General features: G+C 40.3%; 1 protein-coding gene across 2 annotated transcripts in view; it reads right to left on the reverse strand.

Annotated features, from left to right (window-relative positions):
• CLIC5 (chloride intracellular channel 5) overlaps positions 1-18,091 on the reverse strand; it is an 83,920-nt gene that overhangs the window by 28,350 nt on the left and 37,479 nt on the right. For both annotated transcript variants that reach the window (XM_027663402.1, XM_027663403.1), the window contains 3 exons: positions 2,169-2,278; positions 1,717-1,842; positions 270-376 (listed from right to left, as the gene is read on the reverse strand). In XM_027663402.1, the coding sequence (XP_027519203.1) occupies positions 270-376; positions 1,717-1,842; positions 2,169-2,278 (343 nt within the window). The remainder of the gene's footprint in view (positions 1-269; positions 377-1,716; positions 1,843-2,168; positions 2,279-18,091) is intronic.

Raw genomic sequence — 18,091 nt, forward strand, 5'->3', positions numbered from 1 at the left:
CCGGGCTGTATGGACAGGAGTCATGTCACGGCTGTTGGTAAAGAGGCTTCTAAACACTCTGTGGCCTGTTTTATTTACTACTACAGATGTAGTCAATTCAGCTGGGAACATGTGGATTTAGCCCACTGAACCAACCATCTCCCACTGCTCAGCAGCAGAACCTGACCTCATCTGAACAGACCTTAAAATAAAATTAGGAGGGAATGGCAAAATTATTCCACTTCTAAGCACAGAAACTCCCTGGCACATTTGGCAGTGATTATACTCACCAGCATTATCCTGCTGCTTGGTATTTTTGATGTATGCAGAAAATTTGGAAAAGATATCAATTCCAGCAGTGTTTGATTCCCGGTGCTTAGCAGCCAGCTTGGGGTACCTGAAAAAGCAGAAGTACTGTGAAGAGTAACGTCTTGCTACCAGCATCATAGGGATGGTTACAAATACAGTTTAATAGAAGAAAGACAAAAGCTCCTGTACGAAGAACTGTAATTAACATCATCATTTATCTCAAAACAACAGCTTGGCAAGTCCCCCTTAACAATATCTGTTATGTGTCTATCAAGGCAGGCATTTGGAGAGTTACACAGGGATGGTTTCAAGACACGATCCAAGATACATATGCACAAGGGACCACAATACAAGATACAATGGCCTTAAATCAGAACGAACCATAAATTTCCAGAAATTTTGTGCAGGGGAATTTGGCTGCCAAGTCTCTCCATTATGAATGGCAGTCATGTCTAATCCCCTACACCAAAAATGTACCCCAGGATGGAACAGCAAAGCATGTTAGGATCACCCAGGTGAAGGAACATAAAGATTTCAGTCTCTGAATTGCTTTTTATAGGCAACTGGTGTAAAGGAATATATTGATTTGAAAGATAAACACAATTAAAGGCTTCTACTGACTTCAGTGGTCTCGGAGTAGAGTACAGAAAATTAAAATATCTGATCTCTTGCCTCACGACTATCCTATAGCTGCTGATTCACTTGGAGGTAAAACACTCCATAAGGAACGAAGCCAAATTTCATTGATTCGTAGATTCTAAGGTCCAACTCACAAGCCAACAATTTCTTTTTCCCATAATCCTTGTATTAAGTCCAAAACATTTGACTAACTAAGGCATATCTGGTAAATCTAAACCTTTCCTTGGTAGCTTTTCATACTGAAAAAATCTGGGCCTTATTTCTAATCTGAATTAGTCTGGTTATAACTTTCAGTCTTGGGCTCTTGTCATTTCTCGACTAGAATAATGAGCACTTTTCTGCCTCCAGAGCCTCTCATCCTCTGTAATCAGTTCCCCTTCCAAACTTCCTAATACACCGTACAGTTCAGAATCCTCCAGTTTTTCACTGTAAAATGCTTTTCCTGGCACAGATATTTTGTGTGGCAATTCTCAGCATCTCTTCCAAGTTATTTTTAGCTTCGCAAAATGTGGCCACCAGACCCCTACAAAATTTTTCTAATACCGGTCTCCTTAATTCTGCATACAAGGGCATCCTGAAATGTGTACAGAGAAAACATTCTGCAGTTATTAGTCACACAACTAACCTTCAGACATGGAAGTCATCTCACTGAAGCCAGCAAGTTTCATAAATAAATATTACTCCTGTAAGTAAAGGTTGTAGGAAGGAGCACTTTTTAGGAACTCTTCTTAGGACGTCTTTCATTTCTAGGAAATGGAATTTTGACTGAAAAAAATCTCAAGTTCTTACTTTGGAGGTGCAAGAATCTCTTCCAAGAATTCCTCAATCTTGTTAACATCTGTCTTGACTTCTCCATTAAATGTCAGGAAAGGTGGGTGGGTCCCAGGAGCCAGATTGTGCAGGTCAGCTGGCTTTCTGCAGACAGAGAAAAAAAGTCATGAAATCACTAATCTTTACAATCAGGTAGTTGCACAGATATTTATAGTTCCTAGAAAATCAGTCTTTTTTTTTTTTTCTGTAATTTGTGGTTGGAAGACTCTGAAAGTACCCCAAGCGCCCTGTTTAATATAAAAACATTCCACAAGTGAAAAAAACCCAACAACCAAACCTGAATCCCAATTATTTTGTTGTGCACCACAGGCTCTCTAGGTTAGATACAAATCTGATTGAACTTGGTGGTCCTTTGTGTAGGACAAACACTGGATCATTTCACTATTTCAATTAAACTGAACAGTTTTTACCTTTTCAGATCAACAGTGGTGACGTTGAACACAACTCCTTTGAGCCACAGGATCATGAAGAGACGCTGGGAGAATGGGCAGTTCCCAATGCTTTCTCCATCTATACCAGCCTGAGGGATGGAAAGGAAGGAAAAATGGATTTCAGACTTGTTAGTCATTTACCTCCCTCAAGATGGAAAACAGGATGTCGCAAGAAAAATAACCAGTTTAAAAATAACCAACAGTGCCTGTTATTTAATAGAGTTTATCATCAACACAAGCATGGAGTTATTGCAGGATTCAGCCTTTGTCAGGAGCTCGAGAATGCAACATGGAGCCTCTCCTGAGGGCAGCTCTGGGTAAGGAGATGTGTCCTTTGCTGATGGCAAGCAACATCCAGGATGTTCTTTCAGTTACTCTCATCCCCACAGGAATTCCAGCTTCATGAAAAGGATAGAAAAACTCAGGACAGGTTTTCTGCTCAATTAAAGTCTGCAGATTATATCAGCTTAATATCTGTTTCACTGTTTTACTATCTAAAATGCGTACTTTATATTTAAACCCAAATACTGTGGACATTGACTCATTCTTCTTCACATCCAGCAAAGCAACCTCAAACACAAACAACCAGATGCAGACACAAATCTCCATCCGAATCCTTCTGAGGTTCAAGGCAGATTTCAGCCACCACATTCAGTCTGTTCCTATCTCTAGTACCTAATGAGTTGCCTACAAACCACTACAAACCAATAAAAAACTGCTAGTGTTAGCATTGAGGAAACAGCCTATTTTTTCCTCTAAAAATTTATGGTCCTTAGCCATGCAAATTCTGACTTTGAGCCATGGAGGGATACAAATAACACCAGCCGAACTGAGCCAAAGCTGCGTCCAAGGACAACATCCTTCTACAATAATTATGCTTGTGGCCAAAGCTTTCAGGACGACAATGGTTTTGATAGATTTCCATTTTAATTTGTGGTACCATTGTGTTTAAAAGATTCTTATAATCCTGGTGAAGCAACCAACCTTCTGTTGTTGACCCACACGGGTTGCATAACTGTATTTTATACACACAGTGTGTGTCCAAAAATGGCTGATGAAAGAGCTAAGCAAATAAATGCCCTCTTCCTTTGGAGACAATATTATATTACTCTGTTGGCTCTCATAAATTTTATCTTATTAATATTCAAGCTGTGAGGTAGTATTTCTCTGTCTTAAAGAATCACTTCTAATTATTGCAGCTCTGTGAAACATCCACAGCACAATTAGAAACATTTTGAGATTAGAAATGTCCAGCTGCTACAAATTCAGGCCTTGCCTGTGAAATGACATTTCTTGTCGCCAGGCTATGGAGAGAGTATGGACTGAAGGCTTGGAGACAACCTGCCATAAAGTTTAGGGCTATGTAATGAATTTTGCTCTGAATTCAGATTCAGTTTCAAACACTCAGAACTCTAGAGGCATTTGGATATAGAGGTATTTGGGTGAACAGTTTGGCTGCAGTTTGACTTGAAACTATGGATCTGCAATATGTCTGGCACATGGCATATGCAAGAATTAGCAAACGATGTGGGTGAAAGCATGGCAGGGCATGAGGATGAGAAGATGCATTTTCCCATCTACCTGAGGTGTGAGTAGCCCGGTTCTATAAAATTTTATAAGTTAAATAGTTAGCACCGTTCTGCAAATTTCATGGCAGCAGCAACAACGTCACCACGGGAATACCAGGCACCACCAGGCATGCCATAATTACTACAAAGTCACAGTCGCTGATTAAACCATTCCCAAGAAGTTTTAATTTCGTACCCTTCCTCAAAAGAGGTAAGCGCTATGGGAGAAACAGTGATATGACACCAGACTTCACCTTGGCTTTTTCACCATCCTAATCATAATTGCATCCTTCATAATGGAGCTGGATAACTGAGTCTGCAAACAATATGTTATAAACTGGAACTTGAAGAAAAACAGATCAATGACTGAATTAGAGAGTGAGAGAGCGCAGGCAGGAGGGCTGATTCTCACCTTCTCTGGAATGACTTTGGCTTATAAATTCATTGATTCTGTTTTTTCTTCACCTGACTGCCTTCAAAGTAAGTGCAAAACCCTGGTTTGCCAAGTTCTGTAAATACCTTGAGAGCAAAGGGGTCTTGTATCACAGTAATATGCAAAGCTCCAGCTCTCCTGCAAGTCTCCATCCCACATGGAGACAACCTCCGGCCTGGCGTCATCGCCCACTTCTTGTGCTGCAAGCAACAATTTCATCTTTTTCAGGAAAGAGACTCAAGAACATCATTTCCCTGCTCTCTCCAACTTCATATTCTCATGCAAAGGTTAAGGGTTACCCAGATCTGCATTTTTTTAAACATTCTCTGTCCTTCACGGAAATGGTGGAAAACCCTCTAAATACCAGAGGACTAAAGGGGGGACAGAGCAGCTGAATTACAAGGAAGAAACAGAAGTGATGGGTCATGTGAGGCTAAGGGATGCAGAAGTCATTGGGGAAAGGAGAAAGATGTGAAATCTGGAAGACATAAGATTCGCTTGGTGATCAAAAATAAAATTAATTGTGTAGGTCAAACGAGGCCTCTAGTATCTTCCCAACACTTCCAAAGGACTGGGAAACATTAATTGCTAGAGACATACTGGGAATAGGCAGAGGAAATTCCAGAAACAAAAGATAAACTAAAGAAAAAGTACGGCATGATCTCTGTTCAAAGCTCCTGGATCTGGAAGCCAGGCTTATGATTTGGGTGGGGAGTGACTCATGGGTTTTGATCTCATGTGACTGGCATAACTGAAAACGCTACCACAAATCACGAGGCAAACTGGTGACAGAGGAGGGAACAGAATCAAAATCTCCCCAGCAACACAATTTATCCATTAAATTCAGCTATTTTTCTGCAGAAATTATAGGCAAGGCTCTGTCGGTTTTGTGAATCTTTTGTCATTGCTTCTAACAGCAGTCAGTAATTCAGTGTTCAGTACTCAGAAAGAGCAAAACCTTAGCAGGTAATAACTTCAAAGGCTTATCAGAGTGTTGTGAGATCCTTTATGAAGTCTATTAACTACCAGGAGGAGATGAGAAAGAAGAGAGAACTTCCCAGGCTTAGTCACTCTTCAAAGAAAAACGGCTTTCTTAAATCACTGCAGCAGTGCCTAAATACAAATCTATGACATATCTGTCCAAGGGTAAGGGCTCAGAAAGGCAGGAATTAAATAATACCTTAATCAAGATCAAGAACTCAAACAGTGGATGGAAAGAAAAGAGCAAACAATTGACAAGCTGGAGAACCACCATTTATTCCTGCTGCTGTTCAAAAATGAGCACAAAAGCTTCTCTGAAGCACAGTAAAAGTGATGAACCGCTTACAAAAAGGAGCAAGTTGATGATATATGCACTCTCCCTGCCAGCAATGTCAGATATTTCTGATATAATGATTGCAACTCAGGACAGATCTGGCAAATCTGATGTAATGATTGCAGCTAGGGATAGACTTGAGGCTTTGTGGGCATGGATAAAGGAGACGGACTTGTTAAAGTGAACTATAAGCTTCACAGCTGTGAAAGGGCTTCAGAGCCTCCTTCTCCCAGTGGAGAAGAACCTCACCTGAAAAGGCAAATTTCCAGAGTGACTGTGGAAGAGTAAAACAGATTTGAGGATTTGCTGGGTGAGACTCTTTGGCCAATGCTCATCCCACTGCAGTTTAACTGAGATGCCTAAGGGAAGGTCTTCTGAGCAGGTAAGGTCAAGATGCACATCTGAAAGATAATTGTGGCCACCTTTCACTTCAACTGAACCACTGAATATCTGATTTTGCGTGGGATGAATGCGGACCACAGCAAAAAAAGCCTGGAGTTTGCAGAGACAGAATTTCAAGAGAATTATTTTGCTCTATCTTGGAAACATCACTTTCTGCTCCCATTTCTTCCTACAAGCTTACTTTTTTTAGGTTACCTACTAAAAAAGTATGCTTTTCTATTTAATCTCCAGCTGTTTAGGTCCTTCACACCAACTGATGCAAGGTCCTGCCCTGGAACTTGGTATAATCACATCAAAAAAAGCCCACTGTCATACCAGCTGCTTGCCTCTGTCTGAGTAATGGCAAGAATGAACAAGACGTTCTCCTGTGTTAATTATAAGGCACTCCTCCTTAAATAGTTCAGCTATTTTTAATGGATTAATTAAACCTTAAAGACAGTTGTGTGCACAAGTGGGGGCCATAGAGATGATTTATCAATTAACATAATTAAGGAGGTTTTGGGAGGGACAAAAAACGGTCTCGGTGATTTTATGAGCTTGTGTCAAGTGTTTTTGTAGAGCTGTGGCAGTATCGAGAGACTCCAACCACTGCATAGCACAGCTCAATGATGTGAACAGGGAGCTCTTCTCAAGTTCAAGATAATACTTTGCTATAAATGAAACAACTGGAATAAACTTCGTCACGTATTCAAAAAATAATCCAACTGGTACATGCACAAGGACTGCAATGCACACAGACAACCGTATATTATTTTAATAACCTTAAGGGAGAAAAAAAGGGGCAAGTTTCACTTACTCCCAAAATATAGAACTTTAAAGAAATACACCATCATTAATAATGACTAAGCATCTATCTTAAAAATGGCAGTGCTGGCAAGAGTTGCATATCACAGAGCACTGTGTTTTTTCCAGGCAAATAATATATTTGGTTTTTTCTATCCTCCTTCTTTGATTTTTCACTGCATTGAGGCCACTCTGCACGTGGTCCTGGGGTCTGTAAGACTCTGGGGTAAAGCAGGAAGACACTTTTGATGACACTAAAACACATTTCTTTTTCAAAAGGATTTTAGCAAGTTAACAAAAGCAGTCAGGCTAATTCACCTCAATGTTTCCCTCAATGTTTTCAAGGATTAAGGAGGGATTTGATTTCATCATCCCTACAATCAAAATTGAGACTCACATTACACATGGTTACACCCTCTCTGTTTTAAAATTGGGAACGCTCCTTCCTTTTGACACTTACTCCCCTTACGCTCAGAACCCAAAGGGGAAGTGAAAATCCTATTCGAAATGCAGAGCAGGCCAGGAAATATCCTATTTATTGTGCCATTAAGAAAAAAAATTCTGTCTTAGTAATTATACCACACACACAATAGCACAAATCTCCATTGTAGGGAAAAATCATTGGTTGCAACATGAGATCAGACATGCCAAGGTATTGCTTTAGTAAGGATCATTTCTTTCCAGTTTCTTGTCTTTTTTTTTTTTTTCCCAACTTCTCATCCAAATGTAAAAGCCAGTGAGCAATCTGGAGTGCCACCAACAGAGAGGCAAGCTAAGAAGTGCACATTCATAGAGCAGCACTGGTAGGTCTCAAGTTAGAAGTAAATCTCGTTGCACAAGCCCTATGTATCACAGGACACTCTTGTTGACTGTGGCTCTGGTTCAGGAAAAGCATTTAAGCATGTGCTGAAATACATCCCAATTCAGAGGAAGTATATGCTTGACATTAAGCATGTTCTTAAGTCCTGATGATTTCAATAGACTTAAGCACATACTTAAGCGCTTTCCTGAACAGGGGCCTACAACAACAATAATAAATTTGCTGTGCAGCATTTTAACTTCATTAGGCTTTTTTCCGAGATTTTATTTTGCTAGGAGAAGGTCTTCCTCTTTCCAAAGCAGGGTAAGACAGAACAGGAATGTATTCCTGAGGACACACACGCAGAAATAGACTATGTGCATATACGTCAAATAAAAATAGAGCATTTGCCTGGAAGACTGTCAGGATAGTGACAAAACAAAAAGGAAGTGGTGAAACTCTTTAGCCAGCTCCCCAAAAACCAGCCAAAATGTTGTCCAAGTTTGGCATTACATACATGCACATATTATAGATGCACATAAGCTTAACTTGGTCTGCGCTGCCGGCCAATTTGAGGGGAGCTGGCTTGTTCCACTGGGTTCAGACCAGCTGGGCAGCACGTCAGCAGAGCTGAGGATCTCCAAGGAGCTGTCACTGCATTTCTCAGATCTCTGCATTTTTGTGAGAGATGTGTTCGCACTCCTGAGACATTCAGGATTTTCAGACGATGGAAGTGCAGGTTGGAGACCCCGTGGACAGGACAATTATTATCTTTAGTTTTGGTAACTCATGATTTTCCAACTTTTTTATTCACATGAATGGTAGCACGGGCAGGAAGGAATCAGTCATACAAGTCAGCTTCTTCCTAGGGATCTTTTCATTACAGCTTAGGATACTCACAATTATAGATCAGTCATCTTGCACATCAGCTGAGGTCCTGGTAGCAGAACAGCTGCACTCACAGTGATCAACCTGCACAAAAAGGTCTCAGTTTCCTCAAGGGCTTTGTTAGAGACACTGGTCACTGCATATGTTCTGCATGAAACATGTTTTGCTCTGAAATAAATTTTGAGATGCCCTAGAACTCCAATAATTCAGGTTCAATGTAGATGTAGAAAACTACAGACTAAACACAGGTGTATAGTCTCATCACAGAATCACAGAATGGTTTGGGTTGGAAAGCACCTAAAAGATCACCCCATTCCGACCCTCTGCCATGGGCAGGGACACCTTCCACTAGACCAGGTTGCTCGAAGCCCCATCCAACCTGGCCTTGGACACTTCCAGGGATGGGGTATCCACAGCTTCTCTGGGCAACCCATTCCAGTGCCTCACCACTCTCGTAGTAAAGAATTTCTTCCGTATATCTAACTTGAATTTCTTTCAGTTTGAACCCACCATGTGAAAATGGTTCTATGCTATTCCATCACCTCTTCTTTCTTCAAAGAACTAAAGGCCCATGATTTGACAAATATCAACAGAGTAGAGAAGCATAGAGTGGTCTGACACCTTAGACCAAGCAATTATTTTGTTCTCATTTATATTTATAGATCCCTTACTTATCTTTGCATATGGTTAACTTAATGAAGAATTATTATTAGATAATTAAAGGTAGTGGGAACTACAATGACACTTCCTACACCAACATATATGTATATATATGAATTAAGGCTGGGACAAATTTTTTTTTCCAGGAGACCATATTCCAGCATGCTCTGCTGTGAAGAATTTCTGCACACCAAGACTGACTTTCACATGGTAGTGTATAAGGGAAAAGTCTCCAGAAGAGTGAAAGTCATTTAGTAACATCAGCAGTATTGTATAAAGAAATCACATAGAATATGTATTTAATTTATATTATTTTAATGTCAGCAAAATATGAGCTAAAGGATGGGTGGCAAATGCTGGCTGACATTTCCAAAGTGGCTAGCAGTTTTAGGTCCTATGAGACAATTCGAAAGCAGCTGACTTCTCACAAGTATCAATTCTCTACACTTGGAAAATCAGGCCACAAGCCACCCAGAATGAAAAGCTGCTTTTAAAAGCCTTAGTAAGAAGGGAGTATCACTGTGAGCTGTGACTGTGAGCTTCTTAGAGCAACTAGACAAAAAATTAAGAGTGTTCTAAAAGAAAATCTCTATTGGAAGAATATTTTTTGAGGAGCTCACTCAGAATTTGACAAATACCTGGAGATGTGCAGTGGCTCTGGCCACACCACCTTGGAAACAGGCCTGGAGTTGTGGTCTTTGGTCGCCCCCCTGAGGGTAGGCAGGGTGCTGGGACCACACAAAGCCATAAGAACATGGGGTCCCAACGTGCAGCTCAGCAGGGCTCCCAGGGCTCCTGGCTGCCCAGCAGCCCACCCACCAGCCAAAATTTCCTTTTAAAACTACTGAGACTGTTTCAGTTTCCCTCCTCACTGAAAACCCACCACAGCTTTGGTTCAACAACGTTGTGAATGTTTCAAAATGATTTTTTGAGACTTAGAGAAATTTAGAGCAAAATCTTGACATTCTTCAAAACCCAAAATTGCCATTCTCATCACAACTCTTGACAGCAGATTGTTCACAAAGCTCATGTGCTTCCGGACACAGTGGACTGAAAGTACAGGTGTTTCTTTCTTGGCTTGACATAAAAATAACAATCATCCTTTACACTTCTTCCTAAGCCTTTTCCAGTCTAATAAAGCAATTCCTCTCCTATCACTCACCAGTATCATGGCACAGGATCCTGGGTACCCATGATAGCCACTGGATGTAACCTCAGAGAACAGCTTTTAAAAGCCTTGATTTTTGGTGACCCATCAATAATTCATTGAGACACCAGAGGAACAAGAAAAGAACTTAAGAAATGTCAGATATATAAGCTTAACACATAGATAGATACTTGAAAAAATGACTAAACCAAAACTCACAAGCACACATGGAAATCTAAAGTTGATAAGAAAAGACAATATGGATTTTTCAGGAACAAATGACATTAATTAAGCTAAGCAAATTTAGTTGTCTGCCAGGGTTGCCAGCACTGCAGGTAGAAAGGAAGCAGCAGGTACCTGAAAGCTGACCTCTGTAAGGTTTCCAATGTCAGCTCCAGACCGTATTTTATTAAACAAAGTAAGGAAATGGGACCTGTACGAAATTACTGCAAAGTGCTTGTATAGGTGGTTGAAAAGTATTTATGAAGTATTAATAATAAAGTTTTCTGCTACTCTACAAATACAACAAATAGAGGTACCATAAAGGCCTATGACAAGATGAGTCATATTTAATGTTTCCATTAGCAAAATGGGGGAAGGAACAGATAAAACCTTGCAAAATTTCCTGACAACAACAAGCACAGAGAGGTTATCAGTATTTCCCAGGAGAGGAGCAGACTTCAAAGTGATGTTAAGAAGTTGGAACAAAGTGTCTGAAGTCACTTAAACAAAATTCAGGGAAATTAACCTCAAGGTGTAAGATGTGTAAAGAACAAAATGTGACTTACAAATGCTGGATGGGGAATAGCTGGTGAGGCTGCGAGGGCAAAGTGAAAGAGGTTTTACATGAATCACAAACAATTGGAATCATCAGCATATGAATCTACAGGCCACAGCAACAGGATAATGTACATGCAATGTTCTACCACGACATAACAGTCCTCAAGCATGTATAAGGCTGTTTCACAAAGAGGATGATTTTCCATTGTTGTTCATGACCACAGAGGATGGGATTAAGTATTTTGCTTAATTTGCAACAATAAAGCTTTGGGGGGGGGGGGGGGGGGGGGGGGAAATCCAGTGTAATTATAGGACTAATGAAACACAAAGCAGGCTTTCTAAGGAGGTTGTGAAATCTGCATTTAGTGGAGGCTTTGAAGAAATCAAAAGAAGCTGGTAAGATTGATCTTGATTTATTTCATCCTACTGCAGAGTGGACAGGGGGCATAGGATGTTTCAAAAATCCTTTCTATACAGTCTGTATTAGTGACTCTGACAATAAAGCTGTTCTTGCTGTCAGTGCTGGATGCTTGGTGGCACAGACTTTTGCTTCTCTCTGACCTGCACAGGATGAAGTCTGGCCCCAGTGAAATCAATGGTAATTTTGCCCACGACTTTGACAGGACCAGAATTTCACTCAGAGTTTTCATGGCCACAAGGGACCAACATAATAATCCTTCCTGACCTTTTGCGTCATACAAACATAGATTAGGCTCAGCCTGTAGCCAATATCTTGTTCCTGAACTAGAACATGCATTTTGGAAGGTTTTCCAGGAGAGGCACATGCCTGACATAGAGTGGTAGTAAAATCCCCTCTAGCGTTGCCTGCTTGCATTGCAGGGAGAAGCTCAACCAGCAACGGCCCACTTTTTTCCTAAAGCTGCCTAACTTGTCACATTACATATATATGCAATCTTTTTTTCTTATCTATCAGTTGCATTTATGCATGTGGGTTTAAGTTCTGGAAGGAACCTTAGTCACAGGATTTGGGGAGGCAGGACACAGCAGCACTCAGAAAATCATTCCATTTTTAGTAAAAGTCAGTAGAGATGCTAAGCATCAGCTACTGCTTGGTTGTTTTGGATACAACACTGTATCTCACAGGAAGAGGTATACATCCTCTTTTTAAGACCAATTAACTTAGAATCACTGAATGGCTTGGGTTGGAAGGGACCTCAAAGACCATCTCGTTCCAACCCCCTGCCATGGGCAGGAACACCTTCCACTATCCCAAGTTGCTCCAAACCCTGTCCAACCTGGCCTTGAACACTTCCAGGGATGGGGCAGCCACAGCTTGTCTGGGCAACCTGTGCCAGGGGCTCACCACCCTCACAGTAAAAAATTTCCTCCTAATATCTAACCTAAACCTACACTCTTTCCATTCGAAGCCAATTCCCCCTTGTCCTGTCACTCCAGGCCCCTGTAAATAGTCTTTCTCCAACTTCCTTGTAGGCTCCCTCCTGGTACTGGAAGAATCTTGTCCTGCAAGATATTGATACTGGGTGGCTATTCATGCTCTGTATATACATAATGCAGCTCCTACATTTTGGAAACTTATGCCTATAGGGACATACTATATCTTTGGACTTTTGGTGCCACATCTATTAGTTTATTACATTCTAATATAATAGGTGGTATGTGCCCCATCCCTGGAAACATCCAAGGTCAGGATGGACAAGGATCTCAGCAATCTGATCTAATTGAAGATGTCTCTGCTCATTGCAGGGGGTCTGACTAGATGACCTTTAAAAGGTCCCTTCTAACTCAAAATATTCTATGATAATATACCTGATCTAATTCCAGAGCAGTTAATATTGACACAAAATATTCCCACTGATGATAAATATTCCACTGAATTCAGTGAGAGCAGAGTCGTACTTTGGATTCACTGGTTTCTTTCTAATAAGTGATTTAAAACACAAGTGGTTTTATGTGCTCTCAAGAAAGAAATTAGGAATTACTCTTATTTAGCTATTCAGAAAGCACCAATTTTAATAGTTTCAAATATTGATGATTCTATATCCTCAGAGCTAATTAGATACATAAAAAAACCATTACCCCAGGAAAGTTGCAGAAAATACGAGACAGATCACTGTCAGAAGGTGTCACAGGCAATGCAAATTATAACCAAATTATTCCTGTTTCTAGTGGAGATCAGGTGCAAATACAGGAGTCGTTTCTCCAAAGCAAGCTCTATGCAGAGCTCCCATTACAGTACCAGAATCCTGAATGCAGGTTTTCTTGTAAGAATTCAATCTGTGCACATCTGGAATTTGCATGTCTGTTAAAAATCTATGAGCCAGGGATTTTTGACCAGGGTAATCTGGTCATATGGCATATTCTGGAAATGTTGGTGAATTGCAGCCAAATTTCCATGCCTCTAAGCAGCGTATCAGACTAACAAATAATAACAGCAGCCAGGTGCTGAAAGTTAATGCTGAACCCGAAATCAGATCCAGGGCTGAATTATTTATTGAAATTCCATTACTTCATTTGCACTATTAGAAGACAGAGTCACTTGCAGTCACTGCAAATAAAGCTCTGGATGGTGGGGTGTTGCTGATAAGGGCATTTACCACATCAGCTGACCCCAGCACAGGCCATAATCTGCCCTTGAGGGTCTCATTTTGTATCTTATTTAACATCACAGAAATACTGTTCATCAGTGATCTAAGGCCACTGGACTAAAAGAGCAATTGGTAGCCCTCAGGAGGTGTCCCACAGTGGGCAGGACTGGGCCTTTCTATCTCCTTTTGCATCTCCAAAGTTCAAGGTGCTGCAGAGGGTACAGGAGAAGCTCCATCCTAGGATGTGATGAATGTTTACGACTTTCACCAAAAGCAGATCAAGTTACTTTGCAAAGGAGCAGCACATCCCAGGCTCAAACGAGTCTTTGGTCTGATGTTTGCATCTTGATGTGACTTCTCAGTGCAACCCACAATAGCTCCAATAAACTATTTACCAATATAATACTACCAGCATTTGGACCAAGAATTACTGCTGTGAAAATACAAATGCAGTGTAAACAAATTTTCCGGTTTCCAGACACTCACAGAGAAATAATTACAGAGTTTAGTCATTAGACAATATTTTTTCACCTTTAATATTTTCTTACCTGCCAAAATTGCCGTATTTGTTCATCTGATCATCTACACTTACAGTCATATTTAACCATTCAAGGGGTGTTACACTACAAGACAGTCTTTTCTGTTAGCCACCTACAAAAGAGGGGGTTGCGACTCTCTCTGACTATTTCATTAAACAAGAAACAGAGAAAGTTCTGAGTTTGTAAATGTAAGTACCTGCAATGAAAGCAAGAGTCTGATACACATAACCAGCAAGCAATTGTTTCTTGAGACTCACCTAAAAGCAAAACAATTTGTGTGTTCAATAGCAAATGCTCAAGAAAACAAACAGTGATGCCTTCCAAAAGCTACTGAGAAATTCTGAATAAATGTGTATAATAGTAGCAGTACAATTTACAAATATTTTACAGTATAGACTTGTGACATTAATGTATCATAAATGTTGTAAGTAGAAAAAATAGTTGGATCAGTGAGTTGAGTTTGGATCACATTTCTTGTTTACTTAGCATCCCAGTGCAGAATGATTTCTTAAATCCCTGGTACAGTGTCTGTACTGTTTGGGTCCATTTGAAATGCTCCAATGATGTGACTTTACAAACTTCCCATAGGAAATGGTTTTGACAACTTTCTCTGAACACATTTTAACCTGATGCCTAGACTGAATTTCCCCTGATTTTATTTTATTCTACTATCCAGCATTTAAAAAAAAAAAAAACAAAACCACCTTAATTGCCTTTAACTCAATGCTAGTCATTAAAATAATTCATACTTTTCATCCCTTTATACAAAATCTTACTTAATTATGCCATTGCAGTTTCCCCTGCACCTCCTCACCTCTTACGACCCTCTTGTTTCTGGGATCCTTGACCATGCCATCTATTCCCAGTATCATCTGTTCCACAGGAAAACATTCACTTAATCATCATTAAAATTTGTCACTACGGTTTAGTCCGAACACTCAGATTTGGGCTGATAGATCTGGATTTTGGGCTGTGAGAGGAGAACCTCGTACTTCCTATGCCACAATTTCAGCATAGACACATTCCAGAATGCCACTGGAACTCCATACACCGAGCACCCATTGAATAAAACTTATTGGAACATCCAGGTTAATGAGGTAATTGAAAAACTAGCATTTGGCAAAGAAATTTCTGAACATTTTTTATACATTTGTGTACAGTTAGGCTCAATTTCCTCAACTACCTAAGTAGGCTCTGAAGAATTAGCTATTTTTTCATCTTTACTTACAATTCTCTCTAAAATGGAGGGTGTTTTTTTCTATTACTGTGAAATGTCAAGTACACAGGTGGTTCTTGAAAAATAAAAAATACAGAGAAGTCCTATAATTTAACACTTCCACTGATAAGTTAAGCATCTATTAGTACAAAATCCCTCTTTCTGAAAGCATGGTACAACTGGCATTAGTATTTAGTGCACCCAGTCTCAAAGACCTTGAATATGGCTTTAGATAAACGTTAAATAAACATTAAAATAATTTTTTTAATAAATTAAAAAATCAGTAATCCTTGGTGCCCAGAGGGGAAGAGATGTCCAGAGGCTAATTATAACAAGCTCTTTTACCCATGGGAGCTGCAGCAAGGTGCTGCCACGTGCAGATGGGGCTGGGAGCGGTGGCCAAGGTCAGGGGAGAGAGGCACTTCCTTCCCCTGGAAAAGAAAATCAGTGTTTCAAGGTTTGTCCCTTTGTCAGGGCAGTGGGACTGCACCTCCCCTAAGTTCCCATCCTGGTCACATTCTTTCCTGGCTCTCCAAGGTTGGACCTGAGTAGCTGTCTACAGTCAGCATTTTTAACATTATTAGTATTATTCTTGTTGAATTATCTCCTTTGAGATAAAAATTGAATCATGAGGCCATTGGGCAGAGACTGTGCTCAGCCCAGTAGGAGAACAAGGTGTTCCTGCAGACACATATCATAGGGTTGATGGTTTCAGTGTACCAGGATGGGCAGGAGTATATTCCCAAATCTGAAACAAGTCTTCCTGCCTTTATTACAGCCTGAATAGTGAGAAGTAAGACTTATGGGGTGTTTTAGAAAAATATGTAATTGGAGATGTTCTAACCCAAAAGATTACATTCATGCACTCTGAGAAGCTCCTTGTGGCTCCACCTCTGAGCAGGGTGAGCACTTAGTGCTTAATGCAGAGAAAACAAGAGATCATTTTTGAACCTCAAACAAGACACAGTTCCAGGACTGGATCTAGAGCTTAACAGGGGGACTCAGAGATATTGACTTGAAAGAGAAAATAAAACCAAATATCCAAAATTAGAGCATGTCAGAACGAGAAAGAGCAACTCAGTAATTCAAGTCAAAATAGAATTCCTTGTCAAACTGCATGAGTGAGCTAACACTCAGAGATGAAAAGAGAATTCAAATGATCCAAATGCTAACTGAAGACTGAAAATAAGCTTAACAATTAAGGACTTTGGTGCATTGGATCCTCTTGGCACGTCCTGAACACTTAAAAGAACCGAGCACAGAAAAAAACCTAAAATTGCCGTTCTGAGAGAACCTAGAACCTGCAAGACTATTCCATGATTCAACCTCTCTTCATCCAGGAACAGCTTTTTAAAAAATACTATGAATAAAATAAACAAACAAAACAGGTCTACAGTCACACACTGAATCAGCAGCAATGGCTCATCACAAAACACAGGGCAATGAAAGAAAATAATTTCCTCCCATGATATGCACTCGTATCTGTTTGAAGTTGCCCATTCAGCAGCTAAAAGCAAAAGGAAAGCAGTAACACAAAGTGCCTGTTGACACACACAAATTGAATCACAATCTAGAAAAACACCAGCAACAATAGCGATGATCCATCGGGGCCAGTTTCTCTGATTTCCACTTGTTTTGGACAATACACAGGTACAGACTTGCACCAGCACACAAAATGACAGTTCTGTGCAGGATGTTTATTTGGGTGTTAAAATATTATAGGGAGGACAAGCTTGGCAATTCATACAGAGAAGCACCTGCCCAATCTGAAAATTAATTCCATATTTTGTGAGGACTTAAACCAAAACACTTGAGTAGTTTTTACAGTCTATGTCAAGAGAAAAGAACGGATGCAATTTTAGCTGGATAAGCTACTGGGCTTCACAGATATGAAAATGAATATTGATGCAAATGTTTCATAGGGAATGAAGCCAAGGCATAGGGACATGGTATGACTTAGACACAGACAGAAAAGGAATTTGGCTCTCATATCTCCCAGTTTAGCTCTTCCTTCATCTCATCTTCAAGGTCTGACCTGTACTGACACAGCACTCATCTGCTCAGCCTTTGGAGGCCCTTCCAAAGTCTGGCCCATGCAAACCCAGACATGATAAGCATAAAAGATAAGCAATAACATATTTAACTGCCACCTGAATTTATCACATCTCATTATCACACCCAGGACATGTAAGCAGCCTCTTAGCATCATTTATGTATGACTGACCTCAACCAAATTTGTGCTGTCTTTCAGAGACACAGAAATCAAAGCCTCCCTCTGCGCTTGAACCAAACCCTGTTCTGGTTTGCCAAGATCTCCCCCATCACAATCCCTTCCTGGTTTGTAGATTTTGTGGTTTGCTTATTCCTTTACTGTCCTTAACTGTGTGTGTTCGTTACAGCATTATCTAGTCTTGATCTGAATCAGAGGCAGAACGGGCACGACTTCTTTGGTGGTTTGTTCCAACAGTTAATCACTTTTAGAATTACTATTAAGTTTAGTCCTAACTTGGCTACATTTGACCTCGAGGTGGTCTAAAAGAAGGTGTCCCTGCCATGGCAGGGGGCTTAGAACTAGATGATCTTTAAGGTTCCTTCCAACCCAAACCATTCTGTGATTCTGTGTCTTGCTATACTTGTCACACGCTACATTAAAAAGCCCCCTATAGATACATTTAATATTGTGGTCAAGTGATGTTTGCTCTTTTACTTAAATGAGAAGGACTGCCTTAAGGAGGGCAACCTTAAGTATTTTTACCACTTAAAATTATTCTTCTCTACATCTTTTCCAGTATCGTAACACACATT

This window comes from Corapipo altera, unplaced genomic scaffold (genome assembly GCF_003945725.1).
Source record: "Corapipo altera isolate COAL_440 unplaced genomic scaffold, ASM394572v1 116, whole genome shotgun sequence".
In the NCBI taxonomy this organism is placed as follows: Eukaryota; Metazoa; Chordata; class Aves; order Passeriformes; family Pipridae; genus Corapipo; species Corapipo altera.